At 46.7% G+C, this 17,086-nt stretch overlaps 8 protein-coding genes across 8 annotated transcripts; 5 read left to right on the top strand and 3 right to left on the bottom strand.

Annotated features, from left to right (window-relative positions):
- The first annotated feature begins 37 nt into the window (after window positions 1-37).
- LOC128965716 (ATP-dependent RNA helicase me31b-like) lies at window positions 38-1,493 on the top strand. The gene is made up of 2 exons (XM_054312464.1): window positions 38-141; window positions 203-1,493. The coding sequence occupies exons 1-2, from the start codon at window positions 98-100 to the stop codon at window positions 1,440-1,442; spliced, it is 1,284 nt and encodes a 427-aa protein (XP_054168439.1). The 5' UTR covers window positions 38-97; the 3' UTR covers window positions 1,443-1,493.
- Window positions 1,457-4,163, top strand: LOC128965711 (serine/threonine-protein kinase SIK3 homolog). The gene is made up of 5 exons (XM_054312460.1): window positions 1,457-1,574; window positions 1,626-1,681; window positions 1,735-3,194; window positions 3,247-3,692; window positions 3,751-4,163. The coding sequence occupies exons 1-5, from the start codon at window positions 1,514-1,516 to the stop codon at window positions 4,101-4,103; spliced, it is 2,376 nt and encodes a 791-aa protein (XP_054168435.1). The 5' UTR covers window positions 1,457-1,513; the 3' UTR covers window positions 4,104-4,163.
- On the top strand, window positions 4,127-5,138 carry LOC128965722 (eukaryotic translation initiation factor 4E type 2-like). Its single transcript, XM_054312471.1, has 6 exons — window positions 4,127-4,213; window positions 4,285-4,497; window positions 4,557-4,605; window positions 4,668-4,712; window positions 4,791-4,850; window positions 4,911-5,138. Exons 1-6 carry the CDS (start codon window positions 4,190-4,192, stop codon window positions 5,081-5,083), a joined length of 564 nt encoding a protein of 187 aa, XP_054168446.1. The 5' UTR covers window positions 4,127-4,189; the 3' UTR covers window positions 5,084-5,138.
- Window positions 5,117-6,043, top strand: LOC128965721 (motile sperm domain-containing protein 1-like). Its single transcript, XM_054312470.1, has 4 exons — window positions 5,117-5,222; window positions 5,274-5,349; window positions 5,407-5,737; window positions 5,794-6,043. The coding sequence occupies exons 1-4, from the start codon at window positions 5,117-5,119 to the stop codon at window positions 5,845-5,847; spliced, it is 567 nt and encodes a 188-aa protein (XP_054168445.1). The 3' UTR covers window positions 5,848-6,043.
- A 54-nt stretch (window positions 6,044-6,097) lies between these two features.
- Window positions 6,098-8,087, top strand: LOC128965717 (limbic system-associated membrane protein-like). Its single transcript, XM_054312465.1, has 11 exons — window positions 6,098-6,223; window positions 6,276-6,331; window positions 6,389-6,422; window positions 6,481-6,507; window positions 6,571-6,777; window positions 6,829-6,944; window positions 6,998-7,094; window positions 7,147-7,182; window positions 7,281-7,372; window positions 7,423-7,658; window positions 7,710-8,087. Exons 1-11 carry the CDS (start codon window positions 6,163-6,165, stop codon window positions 8,026-8,028), a joined length of 1,281 nt encoding a protein of 426 aa, XP_054168440.1. The 5' UTR covers window positions 6,098-6,162; the 3' UTR covers window positions 8,029-8,087.
- Window positions 8,042-13,477, bottom strand: LOC128965906 (dedicator of cytokinesis protein 9-like). Its single transcript, XM_054312683.1, has 7 exons — window positions 13,228-13,477; window positions 11,104-13,178; window positions 9,814-11,053; window positions 9,173-9,756; window positions 9,034-9,120; window positions 8,884-8,976; window positions 8,042-8,822 (listed from the first exon to the last, which is right to left on the bottom strand). The coding sequence occupies exons 1-7, from the start codon at window positions 13,432-13,434 to the stop codon at window positions 8,042-8,044; spliced, it is 5,067 nt and encodes a 1,688-aa protein (XP_054168658.1). The 5' UTR covers window positions 13,435-13,477.
- LOC128965713 (uncharacterized) lies at window positions 13,466-15,389 on the bottom strand. The gene is made up of 6 exons (XM_054312462.1): window positions 15,241-15,389; window positions 15,082-15,190; window positions 14,450-15,027; window positions 14,216-14,399; window positions 13,982-14,160; window positions 13,466-13,933 (listed from the first exon to the last, which is right to left on the bottom strand). Exons 1-6 carry the CDS (start codon window positions 15,321-15,323, stop codon window positions 13,504-13,506), a joined length of 1,563 nt encoding a protein of 520 aa, XP_054168437.1. The 5' UTR covers window positions 15,324-15,389; the 3' UTR covers window positions 13,466-13,503.
- On the bottom strand, window positions 15,308-16,920 carry LOC128965718 (uncharacterized). Its single transcript, XM_054312467.1, has 6 exons — window positions 16,666-16,920; window positions 16,571-16,619; window positions 16,203-16,509; window positions 15,993-16,150; window positions 15,773-15,931; window positions 15,308-15,723 (listed from the first exon to the last, which is right to left on the bottom strand). The coding sequence occupies exons 1-6, from the start codon at window positions 16,855-16,857 to the stop codon at window positions 15,371-15,373; spliced, it is 1,218 nt and encodes a 405-aa protein (XP_054168442.1). The 5' UTR covers window positions 16,858-16,920; the 3' UTR covers window positions 15,308-15,370.
- Between the last annotated feature and the right edge of the window lie 166 nt (window positions 16,921-17,086).

The raw sequence follows: 17,086 nt of genomic DNA, 5'->3' as shown, positions 1-17,086 counted from the left end.
AATTTGTCTCAACTCTTGTCATTCATCTCTCTATAAAAGACTTGTCATTCACTCCAATGAAAGTCATTTGATTTGAGATTCAGAAGCGATCGCAACAATGGCAACGATGATCACCACTCACAGCAACAATGGTCTCAAACAGTGAGTCAATTGTCGAGAACAAAGCCAATTACCGAATGCTAACCGAATACCGCTTTTTTAGGGACGACTGGAAGAGTCAGTTGAAGGCGCCGCCGAAGGATATGCGGCCGCAGACGTCGGACGTGACGGCCACTCGTGGCAATGAATTCGACGAGTTTTGTCTGAATCGCGAACTGCTGATGGGCATTTTCGAAAAGGGTTGGGAGAGGCCGTCGCCCATTCAGGAGGCGGCCATTCCTGTGGCGCTTTTGGGTCGCGATGTCGTGGCCAGAGCCAAGAACGGGACGGGAAAGACGGGAGCCTACGTGATTCCGTTACTGCAGAAAGTGGATGTGACTGTTCCGCACATTCAGGCTCTTGTGATTGTTCCGACACGTGAACTGGCGTTACAGACGTCGCAGATCTGTTTGGAACTGTCGAAACACATGAGAGCCAAAGTGATGGTCACGACGGGCGGAACCAACCTCAAGGACGACATCATGCGCATCTACGACAACGTGCACGTGGTAATTGCGACTCCGGGTCGGATCTTGGATTTGATCGAGAAGAAGGTGGCCGTAATGGAGAGATGCGGAATCGCGGTGTTGGACGAAGCGGACAAACTCTTGTCGCAAGACTTCAAGGGAATGCTCGACATGTTGATCGGCCACTTGCCTCCCGACCGCCAGGTGCTCATGTTTTCGGCCACCTTTCCGGTAACGGTGGAGCAGTTTATGCGCCGCCATCTTCGTCAAGCGCATGAAATCAATTTGATGGACGAGTTGACACTAAAGGGCGTAACTCAGTATTACGCGTTCGTCCAGGAAAGACAGAAAGTTCACTGTTTGAATACTTTGTTTTCGAAACTGCAGATCAATCAGTCCATCATTTTCTGCAATTCCACGCAACGCGTCGAACTGTTGGCCAAGAAGATCGCCGAACTCGGCTATTCGTGTTATTACATTCACGCCCGAATGCCGCAACCGCATCGCAACCGCGTATTTCACGACTTCCGCAACGGTTTGTGTCGCAATCTCGTCTGTTCCGACCTCTTCACGCGTGGAATCGACATCCAAGCCGTCAATGTGGTCATCAACTTTGATTTCCCCAAAATGGCCGAAACTTATTTGCACCGAATCGGACGGTCGGGACGTTTCGGACATCTCGGAGTGGCCATCAATCTCATCACTTACGATGACCGCCACCAATTGCACCGCATTGAGGCCGAACTGTCGACCACCATCGCTCCCATTCCCAAGGTCATCGACCCGGCACTGTATGTGGCGGACGCGCAGACGGCGCGCGACGAGAACGACGACTGAATGACTCAATAAAAACGCATTTCTGACGCACTCTGACGTCATTGCGCGCGCGCGCTCTGCACTCTGCGCTAATGGCCGACGAAACATCGATTCCCGTTCGCGTCGGACATTACGAATTGGTCCGAACGATCGGTGAGTTGTTTGTGTGTGAAATGGATGAATGACTCAAACGTTTGCCTTTAGGTAAAGGAAACTTCGCTGTCGTCAAACTGGCCAAACACGCCATCACGGGTTCAAAGGTTGTTATTATTTGTCTATATATTGTGTAATTGAATTCGCATTTCGGGATCAGGTCGCCATCAAGGTCATCTCCACCCGAGCTCTGGACGCGGATCAAACGCGAAAACTCCAGCGTGAAGTGGACATCATGAAACGCACGCGACCGCATCGACACATTCTTCGTCTGTACCAGGTCATGCAATCGGCGCAACACGTGATGCTTGTGACCGAGTTCTGTGCGGGCGGAGAGATCTTTGACCAATTGGTGGCCAATGGAAGAATGCAGGAGTCGGCCGCACGCGACTATTTCGCGCAAATCATAGCGGCCGTGGACTTCCTGCACCGCCAGGGAATTGTGCACCGCGACCTCAAGGCCGAGAATCTGCTGCTTTCGGCCGACTTGCGAACTGTCAAATTAGCGGATTTCGGGTTTTCAAACTACTTCTCACGTGACGCACTGTTGGCCACGTGGTGTGGATCTCCTCCATACGCGGCGCCCGAGTTGTTCGAAGGCCGGCACTATTCGGGTCCAAAAGCGGACATTTGGTCTTTGGGAGTGGTTTTGTATGTCTTGGTTTGCGGTGCTTTGCCATTCGACGGACACACTCTCCAGTCTCTAAAGACCCGTGTTTTGGCCGGAAAGTTCCGAATCCCGTACTTTATGTCATCTGATTGTGAACATCTGATCCGTCATATGTTGATAACTGATCCAGATCGACGCTTCTCTTTGACTCAAGTTCGACAACACCGTTGGCTTCGAACCTCTTCTTCCACTTCCACCGCAACTCCCGACTCGACGGCCGAAGAAGTGGACGACATTGACATGACTCTTGTCGAATGGGTCGCTCGGGAGTTGCAAGTGGACGTGTCTTGTGTCAGCGAGTCAGTGCGCACGCGTGCTTTTGACCACAATTACGCGCTTTATCATTTGGTCTCCGATTCTGGTCATCCGCCCCCGCACTCTGCTCCGCCCTCTCCGCCGCTTTTGCCGCTCGTGCCGTCGACTGCTGGTCAGCGCAAGTCGTCGATAACAACTGGTGTTGTAGAGCGTGCGGACACGCCTTCAACTCCTTTATTAACAGTCGCTTCTCCGCTTAGAAGACATACTTTCGGTCCAATGGAAACCAACTCTTCGTCCGCCAATTCTCACAACCAATTGGTGACTCCGCCCTTACTCTTCCTGACTCCTCCCACTGCGGCCGCGCCTCCGCCCATCGCGAATCTGCCTCTGGCGCCGCCCAATTATCCTTTGGCTCACATGGATCTGTTGAGACCGCCGAACGTCTTGTTAATGGCAGGAAGAGACATGGGTCGACGTGCATCGGACGGCCAGGCCAACTATACCCGAATCGATAGTCGAGAACCGTCCGTCACGTCCAGTGCGTCCGTCTTTTCATTTTCTGCGAATCAGTCTTCGCCGCCATCTTCTTATCAAAGAAGAAAACGTCATTCTCTTACCGACGCAAACGATCTCGTGAGTCGTCAAAGACGTTCGGGAATCGCCAGTGTCACTTCAGTTGTCTCTAATGAACGGTAATCCATTAATCCTTTCTTAATCCTTTGCTAATCCGTTGTTGATCCGCAGAAGCCGTCGTCGCGCATCAGACGGCGCTTCCATTTGCGTCCGCGGACCGCAAATCTCCATTTCTTCGCTTCAGACCGAACTTCGCGCGCTTTGCGTGTCTTCTCCGCCGTCTCTCCAGACTTCCCCCATTCACTCCGTTTGTTCCCCAATTGCCACGCCTTCTGTTTCTCTGCCATCTTCTCCTCCGCCAACACTTCCTCTCATATCCGAAGAGTTGGGCGCCACGACGGTTCCGCTGTTGTTGACTCCGCCGCAGTCGTTCCGGTCGTCTCCCGTATCTCCGGTTGCGCCGCAGATTGCAGTCACGGATGCGGACACGGGAGCCTTGTTTCCGATTCTTCCGCCTCCCGTCGACTTTCAGCACGTGTCGTCTCAACCCAATCTCGAAGCCAATGTCTCAGCGAATGAACCTCAAGAGTCACGTCTTCATCGATGGCAAGAAGACAGTGAGTTCTGTCTCTAAATTTACATCTAAAATGACTTTCGTTTGTCTTTTCCGAACAGACCGTCGCGTTTCGTTCGCTTTGTCGCGTCATTTGCGACAAACCTATCCATCGGCCGGCGCTTCGACTTCGCGATCAGATGTTCCACATTATACTTCTCTGCAGAGTCTGGCCAGAGACGCGTCGGCCGCTTTGTCGACGACGGGCAGTGGATCCATCTGTGTGGATGATTTGGCGGCCGCAACGCGTCTGTTGTCGCGCTTCAGTGGCGCTCGAGATGTGATTGCTTTCGACGACAACGACATCCAAATAGCTCTCGAGTGGTCCGCAAATCGACTGGTTTTGCGTCGCGTTTCGGGCGACGCCTCGCAATACAAACACGTGTGTCACCGCCTCATTCAGTCCGTCATGTGACCACTGGCCCGATTCTTAGCCAATAATAAATCACTTCCCATCGCTATTTTGTGTTTGAGTCGCCAGATGGCGTCTCCTCTTTAGTCATGGCCGCCGATAACGACAACAAAGTAAGTTTTGCGCGTTTTTCCCGTCTTTTACGTCAATCTCAAGACACGGATCTCATTCGCCTGTCTTTCAGAAATTGCAATTCAAGTATCAGATCTGGTTTAGCCGTCGTGCGCCGGGAAAAGCGCCGGCAAACCAACCCTACGACCAAAACCTCAAAGCAATCGCTTCTTTCGCAACTGTTGACCAGTTTTGGGCCATTTATTCACATCTCGTTCGACCGAATGAATTGACCGGTCATTGCGATCTTCACGTCTTCAAACACGGCATTCGCCCGATGTGGGAGGTCTGTTGTCCGTCTCGTGTCTTCCAACTATCGATTATTGTTTTCCGATTCTTCTTTAGGACGACGCCAACAAAGATGGCGGAAAATGGATCGTTCGCTTGCGTAAAGGTAAACATCCTCCTCTTCTTCTTGTTGTTGTTCCGTCTTTTCTGATTTGCCGTCGATTTCAGGTCTGGCCTCGCGTTGTTGGGAAAACCTGTTGCTCGCGCTTCTCGGTAAGTATTGGTCGCTCTAAAGACCAGAACTAAGACAAGGATTCGATTGTCAAAGAATGACGCGATTTTTCAAAACAGGAGAACAGTTTATGGTCGGACACGAAATCTGCGGTGCAGTTGTCTCTTGTCGATTTCAAGGTCAGTATTTGATCCTTCGGTGATAATAAAGAGACAAATGATGTGACAATTTGTTCTTAGAGGACATAATATCTGTTTGGAACCGAACGGCTTCTGACTCTCAAACGACGGTTAGAATTCGCGATACTTTACGACGTGTTTTGAATTTACCGCCGAATACTGTAATGGAATACAAGACTCATTGCGATTCGTTGAAAGACAACACTTCGTTCAGAAACACAATCGTTCGCTAATCACGTGATAATTATGTCAATAAATAAGAGGCAATGATTCCGGTCTTTGTTTTTCCGAATGCTTTGCGTTTTTCCCGACGGATGCGCGCGATATCCATCTCTTTGTACAATCCATACGACTTTGCGCTTCGTTTTCAAAGTCAGTTCAAAATAAATCTCTTTTTAGATTAAACTCTATTTTGTTTTACAGTTTTGGCCACAAATCCGACGTCTTTTTCGTTATCGTCTTCGGAAGGAGTGGTCAGAGCGCGACATTGTCTCGATATGTAAGTCTCTATTCATCTCTTTATAGAACATATAGTCTTCTAAACGCCATTTCTTAGAGCCGTTCGACTAACACGTGACACAATTACTACCGAAAAGTTTTTAATCACAGTTCGCGAAACGGAAGGCGCGCGACGTCACGGCCAGAGACAACTGGACGTCACTTTTGGCGCCGAAGACGACGTCCCGGACGACGACGCATTTGCACCGCTGCCGTCGGTCGCTGCGTCCCTTTCCGACGTACCCTTCAATGGAACAGTCAATCACTCGTCGAATCCAATGCTTTCTGCCATTGCGGCCATTGTTTGTCTCGTTCTTTTGATGTTACCTACAGAGACATCAACAGACAGTCGATGGCCAGTGATTATCGGCGAAACTCACAAATTGGTGGTAAGAATGGACTTAAGAATGTCTTAAGAATAAGAATCTAAGAATTTAATCAACAGGTGGCTTATGTTTTGGGGATTTTAACCGTTTTGTTGGTCAGAAATGGACAATAAATCGAAAAATCAAAACTTTTCTAATTTTTTATTCTTCGATCGCTTGCGAAACGCTTTTTCCGATTCAATCGGATCTCGACTTCGGATTCAATCGGATCTCGACTTTGGATTCAATCGGATCTTGACTTTGGATTCAATCGGATCTCGACTTCGGCCAAAATGTCAGAATCTGAAGACGTTTTTAATGATTTTGTTTAATCGGAAAATAAAAACAATGAAATTCTTTGGTTTTCGCGAAACAGAGTCGCCATCTGTTGTTTGCGAGACTCCGCCCCCTTTTGTTTGGTTCAGGGCGTCAACACATCCTTCAACACAATGTCCATCAATTTGGCCGCTGGTCTGGTCCTATGTTTTGCATTATTCGGTTGTTTTGCAGGTTTGGTTGTCTTTGATTTGCATTTGGTTTCATCTAAAGGTCTAATACTCAGGTGTCCGTCCCGAAGAGCGTCCGGCCACTAATGAACCTCAATTCGTGTCTCAAGGCGTGAGTATTGATAGTATTGGCGCCGAAAGTGTTGTTATTATGTGAATGTGTTTTAAGGGTCAACGCGTGGTTCGCGAGGGAGAAGACGTCGGTTTGTATTCAATGAATGACTGATTGAATGAATGATTGATTTGTTGTCTGTTTTGTAGAACTGTTTTGTGAAGTTCACGATTTGGGTATAAAAACATCGTTCGAATCGAGTGTTTGATTGTTTGGAATGTCTTTTGTCTTGATTTTAGGAGAATTTGTGATTCTCTGGAAATTCAATCGATCGCACGTTCTTTTCGCTGGAAATCTTCGTATTCATAGAGATGACCGCATTTCCAGAGATGACGTCAAGGGATCTCTTGTCATTCGCGCATTTAGACCCGAAAATGCCGGAGAATACAGTTGTCAAGTGTCGACAAATCCTCCGCAAGAAATCGTTTACAACGTCGTTGTCGTCGGTGAGAAACAAACCAATCAATCGATTAATCGATTAATAACTGGATTATTAGGACCGCCGCACATCCGTCCGTTTCCTTCGAGTCCTGATCTCGTTCTACACGTCGGTCAACCCGTTCACCTCAAGTGCGAAGCCGAAGCCGATACCATTGAATGGAGAAAATCCAAAGTAAAGACCAGTAATTCGTTTAGAAATCAAAACAAATAACTCTTTGATTGCAGTCTTCGGTGACAATCGGTTCCGGACCCGAACTCATGATCTCGAAGACCACTCGAATGGATGACGACGTCTACGAGTGTTCGGCAGTCAATGCAATCGGTATTTAAGAAACAATTGGTTTTCATTTAATTTAGTTTTTATTGAATTTTAGGTCAAACTCATCACGAATTTCGTGTTCGTCTTCTCCGTAAGAATCCATTCTCTAATCCACTCTCTAATCCACTCTCTAATCCATTGACTAATCCATTGACTAATCCATTGACTAATCCATTGACTAATCCTCAGATAAACCCGAAGTTCGTGCCGATCCTGACCTGATTCATGCGCCGGTTGGTCACTCGGTAGACGTGATATGTGCGGTTGACGCCGAACCGGCCGTAAGTCCATTGATTTGTTGATCTTTTGTTGACTTTGAAGTGGTTTTTAGGCCGACATTCAATGGCGTCGGGGATTAACGCGTTTAACGCCTTCCGACGATTTCCGTTTCCGTCGAGTAAACGCTTCCGCCGTCCTGACCATTCGCAACGTCACCAATCAATTGTACGACAACTACACGTGTTCAGCCAATAACTCAATTGGAACCAATGAAGCCGTCGTTCAAGTGACTGGACGTCCGGGACGACCGCAATTCACGTCAGCGCCGTTGGCCGGCGGTCTCGAAGAGTAAGAGAGAGAAGACTTGACTAAAAGACTAAAGACTTGTTTTTGCGACAGATATTCGGTTGAATGGCGCGTTCGATCTCAATCTCCAATCACAGCCTATGACTTGCGATTCCGAAGATTGGATTCGACGCAATGGACGGCTGTTTCCGTTCAACCCGACGCCTCTAACGCCGATCACGTGCACATTCAACGATTCGTTTTGCGGAATTTGGACAAAGATGGCAACTATGAAGTATCAGTTGTGGCTCACAATCAGTTCGGATCAACCAAATCCAATGTCTTCGCTTTCGTCACGTCTTCAGCCTCTCAAGCGTCTGTTGCTATGGCGGCGGTTTTGGTCACGTGTTTTCGGGTGTTTTTATGTAAATAAAATGGACGCAAATTCAGGCCAAAGAAGAGCCGGAAATGACGTCAAAGATCTGAACTGAAGTTCTCTTTCCGTCTCCTTCGACGTCGACTTCCGCTCGCATTCTTTCGAACGCCTCTTTCAGTGCCGAATGATATTCCGTTTGATCCGATTTTATCAGACGTTCGTTCGCTTTGAGTGCGCGCTCACAAGCATTCAGAAAACGCGCGAAAGCCGTTCGGAGTCTGCGCTCTTCTCTCGATTCGCTTTCGGCATTCGGACGCAGAAAAGCGCGGGCGTAGGCCACAGGTCCGCAATTGACTGTCACCGAAACGGATCCTTGAAGTACGAGCTGAAGGTGTTTGGCGTCGGCCGAAGTCAGGACGCGTTCCAATTGTTGAACTCGAGATTCCATTTCATCGATTGCCACTTCTATTGGTTGCAAAACAGTGTCTTTTCTGTCGACAACTGGAACTCGTTTTACACAAAATGGCAGCCAATTAGAGGTGTGAAGAACAACACGTCGTTTCATCTGGTTTTGGACGTCTTCTCGAGCGAATCCTTCCCTTGAGATGCGCTGTTCGTAAACAAATCTCTTTTGTCCCACAAATCTCTCCAAATCGTCCCGCGCGCCGTCGGCCAATGGAGTCACGTGTGTGACGACAATGGCCGACTCGGAGACGGCGTCGGCGTCGCAGTCGGAGACAATAGTGGCGTTTGGATGAAGTCTTTGGAGTTTTGCTGTCATTTCAGCCAAAGAAACGGCTTTTGATTCGCGATAAACGTATTCAGAGTTTTGAGAACCGAAATGAGCGACGCTTTTGATTGGATAAACAAATTTACAAATTAACCAATCAAACAATCAAATCAAAGTTTTACCGGAAATAAGTGTCGAATAAACGTCGACCCGATTCGTTGGCTTCGAGAGCGCGACAATGCATTCGAGACAATCGCGTGTATAAAATGGATAAACTATTGAATCAATGGATTAGAGATTGGATTCAGTTTCAGTTCAGTTCATTCTATTACCGTTTGTGGTCAGAGTGGAGGCGCGCGTGGTCTACAAGAACTTGCAAAAGATGTGGCGCTAATTCGAAAAGTTGGCTTTTGTCGAGACTGCGAGATAAAGGGGTCAAAGGTTAAGAAGTTTGAGTGAACTCTGACTCACGAATCGCAACATTCGTCGATTAAACGCTCCAAAGACTCGAGAGTCACATGACTCGAGTCTTCGGCTTCCAACCAATCGTCGCTTTCGACTCTCGTGTCGTCATTTGCGACATTCGGCGAAACGCTTCCAACAGATTGTCGTGCATTCGGAAGAACCACTCCTTTRGCGCGTAATTGTTCCACAAGAATAGCGATTGCGTGACACAAACACATGGCGTGTTCTGGCCAATCACCGTTCTGCAAATGAACGGCCGCTAAATTCTCAATCCAAGTCCGCCTCAAAGCCCAACTGGTCTGAGCGTAAGAGTTGGCCAGAAAGAGCCGAAGTTCGCAGTTTTCAAAGGCATTTCGACATTCGGTTCGGATTCTATGCGTTGCTCTGAGAATGTCTCGAACTCTGCAAACCGTTTGCGCCAATCGTTGGTCTTCTTGTGAAAACATTTCGTGTGCGTCGGCCAAAGATTGTAATCGGGTCAGAGCCGACTGGAAGCGCGAAAGATCGCGATTATGGAGAGAAGCCACTCTCGAGACGCAAACTATTGTCTCGAATCGCGTCCGCTTGAAGTCGAGCACAAACAGAGAGAACTGTCGGCAGAAAAGTCATTTCAATTCATTCATCCAAACAAACAGACAAAAACTCACCAAAAGGTCAACTCCCGCGTCGCGGACCGGCTTTAGAGCGCAGTCGCAGTACTCGACAACTTTGGCCACGATTTGCGCGAATAACGCGTGAAGAGAGAAGAACTGCTTCGGGAAGTCACGTGCCATCAGTGCTATGACGTCAAAGATGTGAACAACGAGAGGAGGGCTTTGGGAATGAGATAAAAGACAAACGACGAGAGAAGCGCTTCTCCGCAGCAAAAGTTGTGTTTCGTCGTCCGCATCCGTCGTCCCGATAGACGCAACCGTTAGACGAAGAGAACGCAAAGCAATGATCGTTGTTTCAACCGATAGATTCTGACGACAAAGAAAAACTTGTAAATCTTGAGATTGAAGAGCGGATGGAAGAGTTCGGGAGCGGCTGTCGGCAGTCATGGCGTCGGTCTTGAAGGCGAAAGTGTTGACAATGGTTTCCATGACAATAAGGAGGCGTTCGCGAGCGGAAGCGGAAAGTTGTCTGAAATCTTGTTTCGAAAGAAGAGACGTTTGAAAAGCAAAACAAATCAAAAGATCTCTTAATTCGTCGCCATTTAAGACATCGAATCGCGCGGGAAGTGAGTGATGACGCGCGTGTTGTGGAATTTCGTCCGTTCGTCGATTCGGGTCTTCAGAAGCAGTGTCCAGGAGAGGAGTCACGTGAGCAGCGATGACATCCATAGTCGGTCTGTAGAGAGAGACAACTCGGCGCAAGATTTTGCGGTCGGAATAACGTCTGTCCAGAGCGTGTTTGGCCAACAAATTACGCAATAACTGAACGGCCAGTTGACGCACGTGACGAACACTTTGACTGAGGGCGTGGCGTAGTTCGCGAAATAGGAGTTGCGGAAGAAAGTGGGCGTCAGGGCGGGACAGAGAGGGGGCGGAGTCTGAAAGAGCGACTAAATGTTCGTGAGAAAGAAGAATGGCCAGAAAATGGAGGCGGAGTTCGGAAAGAAGAACGTCTCGTGAATAGAGAGACCGGAGATGAGAATCGGCTAAATTGAAGGCTTCGGAGCGATCGGAAAGAGACAAAAGTCGACAAATAAAGTGCGAAAGACTTCGATTCGCGGATTGACTTTCATCTGCACGTGACCACTGAGTTATGAGACGCGTCACGCGAGAAACCAATTGTCGAGTGATTAACGAGAATTTGCGGGAAAAACGGTTTTCACGAAAGGCGGAGAACAGACTGTTGTCGAAAAGCCATTGGACCAGAGCTTTGACCAGAAGGCGGAGCGGAAACCTAGAGGCGGGATCTGATTCAGACAAACAACCAATCGGAACACGACTTACCATAAGTGACGCAAAACGAGACGCGACTCCTCTTCACTGCTTTCAACACTATCCAGAAGACTAACCAAAGTAGCGGCCAGAGTCTCGTGAGCTGCAGAGTCAACAACCGACGGCACTCGGAAATCCATGTCCACAAAGCGCGCGATGACGTCAGAGCGGTGTTGAAGACGTTCAGCCAATCGGATGACAGAAAAGAAAGCATCAAGTCTGACGTCAGCGTTGAGTGACGTCACGACCAAATCGAGCATTAATTGGACGACAATCGGACAGAAACGCACGAGTTCTGTGACGTCACAAGTGGTCAGAGACCGCAAATGGCGTCCGACGGCGGCTTCAAGAGACACGAGACGCGACAGATCGCGCCCGTCGTCAGCGCGGGTGAGTTTTGCAAGACAGTCGGCGGCGGCGTTGAGTTGAGCGTCACGTGAGAGAAGAGAAGAGTTGAGACGAAGATTGAGTTTAAAGACGTCTTTTGCGACGCATTTCGTGTCTGGCATTGAAAGACCTTTTCCTAAACCCAAAGACTGACACGAAAGGTATCCTTGAGGAAGGGATCCAAACACGGAGAGAACGGCCGAAGTGGACGTCGAGTGACGACCAATCGGAAGCCAGGAATAGCCGACGGCGTGACGAACGCATTCCTTCTTGCAGGACACGTGCGAAAAGGTGAACAACACGTGGAGTTTGTCTGAAATATGATTCGGTAATTGAATTCGAATTTCTTCATTGAAATCCGGATTTGGATTATGTTTTTGAACTGAAGTTAAGACTTGAGTTTGAATTCCATTCAGAGATGAAAGAGAAATGGATTCCGAAGAATCAGAATCTCGAAGTTCGACCGAAAGCTGAAGATTCCGAGCCTTTGGGAACAATTTCTGCGATTCGTAGCGAAGACTGACCGGAGACACAAACAGAACGTGATTCACGGCTTCAGGAGGACAATCACGGGGACGAAGACGATCCACACGAATGGCGTCCATATCTATGGCTGTTATTCGGCGAAAACTAGTCGTCAATTGTCCGCCAATTGTAGTCAAAGTTCGGGGTTTTTCGGCTGAAGTGACAAAAGCGATGACAGAATCATCAGATATTCTCGAAGAATCGCTTCTAAAGAGTGGACCAAAAGATTCCGAGTTTTCGTTATTCGAAATGCTATTCAAAGAACGAAAACTCCACGCAAACGGTTCCCAATGAGTGTCCGAATGGCAGTTGTGTTGTCTTTCGATTCGCAAAACAATAAACGCGTCGTTCAACACGTCTTCCGTCCAAAAAACCGCTTTTTGTGGCCAAACATCGCATCGAAAGCGGAAATCTGAAGATTGTTTTCCCGAAGAATCGAAAATGGCCAGTTTGGCGCGGAAGAGGTCTCCACGCGCTTTATTGGGAATTTCGAGAGCAAAACACGTGACCATCAGTTGAGACAATGTTTTTGTCGACAAAAGAGTGGAAAAAGGTTTTGGTTTTAAATTAGAAAAAAGTCCTTTTCTTTTGTTGAGATCGTGATATGCAATAAACAAATTCGATAATCGGTTCTGTTTTTCAAAAGTTTGAATCGATTTCCATGACAACAATCCGATTCGAGACAACGATCTTCGGGCGTCGAAACGCGCGCCGTTTATGTCGTTTTGCCACTTAATCACTGTTTCTTCGTCTGGAAGTTCGATTGCGTGACAATCGACGTGAAGAACAGATTGCGAACGACGGACCTCTTGAGTGACTTCTTGAGTCCAAATGAGATGTTCGCGCTTTCGGTCGCGAAAAAAGGAAAGAAAGCAGTGATCGCTTTGACGCCAAAGACTCAGAAATCCGTTCATTCGGTTCATAACAACTGCCGATTCTCTCACTATTTCTTTCGATTCTTCACTTTTGTCCACTTCTTCTAAAGCATGAGTTCTCAATCCTTTTCCAATCGTTGTTTCCGAACAAATGTCAAAAACAGATCCAAAGAATTCGTCGAACGATTGAAACCGAAAAACACGTCTTTCAGTCGATAAATGGCGACAACATTCACGAGCCATTGCTATAACCGAAGAGTCATTCGAAGCCGAAGAATCCAAAGGCGGAATCACTTCAATCTAGAAGAAGAACAAAATGAAGATTAAGTCGAAGATTCAAAAAACTCACGGAAATGTCGTTTTCGGGAAACCGTTCGACAAAACGATGGCTTTCTTTGCGAACAAACGATTCATAGTCTTCGCCAACAGACGCGTCGTCCGCAACCGAATCCGCACTAACCATCGATTGTCGTAATTCTCGGGACACATTCTCTCGGGTTTTGGCCGCCGTTTCCGAGAGCGATGCCTTAAGACGCGTAAAGCGTCGTTCAGCCATTGAATTAGTTATAAAAAAGTCAAAACAACGCCATCTCTTGAATCAATTCTTAAACTTTATTAAAATATTTTAATCAAAAACAAAATCTTTCAGAACTTCTTCGACTTCTTCTTCCGCTTCTTGTGGTTCAATTCGACGTCTTTTCGGTTCTGAGTCCTCTCTTTCGACAATTGGTCTGAAAATGTCTTCTAAGATTTGGATCTCTTCCTCTTCTTCTCCTTTTTCTTCTTCGATTTGAATCACATTTTCGTTGGTTTTAAACAATTCTTGAATTTCAGCGTTTGTTTGCTTTTCATTCGATTTATCGAAAATCGATTCTGAAATCCGATTAATCGATAATCGAATAGTTTTTCGACAAAAAGTGCGAATTCTTGAGTCAGAGTCGCGAATAGCGGCCAAACGCGCGAACGAAACAAGAGTTCGATAAACGCTTGAATCGATTGAATGTCGAGAAATCAGAGAACAAGTTATTCGCCAAACAAGAAGACGATATTCGGGTCTAAAAACACAAATAGTATTAAAAAGTTTTCAATTTTTCAATTCTTGCCTCAAAACTAAACACAATTCCAAGGTTTCGGTCGAACTGTAAAAACGCGTCAAAGACTTGAATAAAAAGTCCCGAAACAGTCGAGAAGTCGTCTCACAGACATACGTCTCATGAAGGAGGCGGAGGCAGTGGAGGGCGTCCATTAAAGTCGAGTCGGAAAAAGAGTTTTCAGAAAAAATCTAAAAAAATGAAAAACAAAATAAATATTTCACAAAAATAACGAAAAAAACAAACGTTTTGTGAGATTTTGTTCGAAAAATCGTTTAAAGAGTCGAAAGAAAAACAAGTTTTTTGTCCAAAAAAAGTCAAATATTTTCGAAGAAAAGGCAAAACTTGAATCCATGAAAACGATTGGCTGAAGGAGGCGTCGAGGAGGCGATTGGTTTTCACAATAAAAACGAGAAAATCGTTTTTTAATCTGAAATCAAATCAAAATTAATTCAAATTTCGAAAAAAATCAATTCTTACGAAACAAGAAGTGATTCCAAAATCCAAAAACAATATTTCGGCGGAAAATCGCGTTTTTGGAGCGAAAGAGCGGCGCCGAACAAAGTGGCCGCCGGAATGAAGGACACGTGAGCGGACACACAAAGTCGGGAGGCGACAAGTGACCAGAAATGGACGGATCTTTCATCTTCAAGTTGAAGTAATTGTTCGATAGTTTGAGAAAAAAGATCGGAAAAAACATTTTTTCGTGAAGAAACAGATGAAGAGAAAAGAGGAAGACTAACAAAAAGAGCGGAACAATCTTGGATTTCATGTGTTTTTCCAGTTTTTGATAAATCAATGATAAAAGAGTTTAAAGAAGAAAGTGGACGTCTGGACGTCGTCCCGGACGACGACAAAAGACGACTCAATAAACGACACGAAAGTGAAGGCGAAAGACGTAATCGAAAATTGAGAAAAAGATCGAAAGAAGGAATCAAAACTGTGGTTGAAATCTGAGAGAAAATCTTTGCGGAAATTGATTGCGGAAGACGACTGACGGCGTCCAACAACAAACACAGGAAATGTGCGGCTGTTGTGTGTTGCGAGACATCGGATGACTGCGCGAAAAGTGGTCACAAAATGCAATCGAAATGAGGAAAAAGAGAGAAAACCTGAAGTGCTTTGAAAGCAAGGTTTGACCAAAACGTGACGTTCGGGACGACGACTGAAGACTCACGTGTCCATTGAGGCGACGAAAGAAGTAAACGGAAAGCGGCGGATCTGAGGATTCGGAGTTTGAATAGAGAACAAGACATTTGATAAGCGAAGACCTGTTTGACGGCAGAAGAGTGTTGACGCGCGAAACGACCGAAAAGACGTCGTTCGGGACGACGACTGGGTTTGCGAAAGACATTTGCAATAAATAACGTTTATTTACATAAAGAACGCGTTTTTAGGCACTTAAGAGACTGAAAGCGGAAATCTTTGATTCGAATTGTTTGGTCGAAAACGTCTTCCCGAAGACTTTGGAACCGATGATAACTTTTTGTTGTCTTTAACGCAGTCTTCAGAACGACATCCATCGCATTCTTGCGAAGAGAGCGCATGCGTTGAAAAGAGAAAGACGTCAACCGTTTGATCGTCTGATTCGGCGAAAGTCGCGCGCCGAAGACCGGAAGCAGTTCCGGCCGAACGACAGACACGCTTGACGCGAGGTCCGGACGGGCGTTGGGGTCGGGCGACCATTAAGAGGTGGTTATCATTGGTTTTGTTGTTTTGAATGGTTTCAGAGCTTTGAGTGCTTTGAGTGTCGACTGAAAGAGAAAACTATTAGAAAATCATTACAACAATTGAGATCTAAACCAGTGATGAGCGCGACGTTTGGCGGAGAAACGAGTTTTGGCGCGAATTCCGAACAAACGCTTTGACGAACGCTTTGTTCGACTTTAAACTTTTGGAAGCATTGACTCAACCAACAGCCCTTACATCGCTTGGACGACGACTCCTCAAGCAAACAATCGCCTGAATTTGCAATTATTGTAATATTGAAGAAGTGGACAACAAGAACAAGAAGAAGACAAACCGTTTTGCGAACAGAAAAACTGTTTCGGTTGACGAAGAAATCGCGCGAAGAATTTGGAACAAGGTTCGCACGAAAAGACGCCATAACGTCTCTGCACGTGAGCGTAGAATTTGGTTTGAGTGCAGATCGCGCACGTGATGACACCGGGTTGACCCGATCTGTGGACACAATATCTATTAGACTTATAATCAGAGAATAAGAATGACTGACTTGGCCAGAGTCGGTCTTGGATTCGTTCGATTGACAGAACTCTCGGCTGTCATTCGGCTTCGAATGCGAGCAATGGTTTGTGGATTAACCTGAAGACGCGCTTTACGCAGAATTGGACTCTTCAGTTCGGGCTTTTGCTTTTCAGCCACCAATTGGCGGATTCTTTGTTCCCAACGATTGCGAAGAAGTCGTTGAATGTGATTCGTGTCCAAATGCGGCGCATCGTCACGTGTGTCGTCCCGAACGTCGTGTTGAGCGTCGTCTCGGACGTCGTCAGTCGTGTGTGTCGTCGTCCCGGACGTCGACTCTGCGGGAAAACAGTGAGAGTTTGGCGTAAATACGACTCAGCGCTCACTTTCGAACCGAACCTTTCGGCGAACAGTCGAAAGCGTCGAAACCATCAAAATCGTGGAAATCCTGAGAAATAAAAGTCAGACAAAGTCTTGGAAACACCGAAACAAACATTTTGGTCGTCGTCCGAATCACCGCACAATCGACGCCACAATTCTTGTCCCGAACGCACTCTTTCAACGACTTGTGTCAAAACAATGTCCCTCTCAAGAGTGGCCGCTCTTCGAGGACCCGAAAATCGGACCAATTTTCGTGTTTTTCCGATTTGTTTACGATTTTTCATTTTTACGCAATTTTCGGCCATTTGTCGTAAACTCGATCTCTGATTGGCTGAAAGTCATAACCAATAGCAACAAAGCGCGCAATTTTTAAATCTCCGCCCAATTGACACTGCGACCACTTCGGGTCATTTCCCGAACACCAAATGGCGTGCAATCACTGTTTTGATCAGTTGTTTGTCGGAAAAGAAAGGATAATTAGTTTTTATCGATTGATTTATTGAAAAATAGAAGACTGAATGCGTCGGCGCAACC

This window comes from Oppia nitens, unplaced genomic scaffold (assembly GCF_028296485.1).
Source record: "Oppia nitens isolate AA-2021 unplaced genomic scaffold, nextdenovo-longstitch-racon4-pilon3 scaffold18_pilon_pilon_pilon, whole genome shotgun sequence".
NCBI classification, from domain to species: domain Eukaryota; kingdom Metazoa; phylum Arthropoda; class Arachnida; order Sarcoptiformes; family Oppiidae; genus Oppia; species Oppia nitens.
This window is presented reverse-complemented; position numbering and strand designations above follow the sequence as displayed.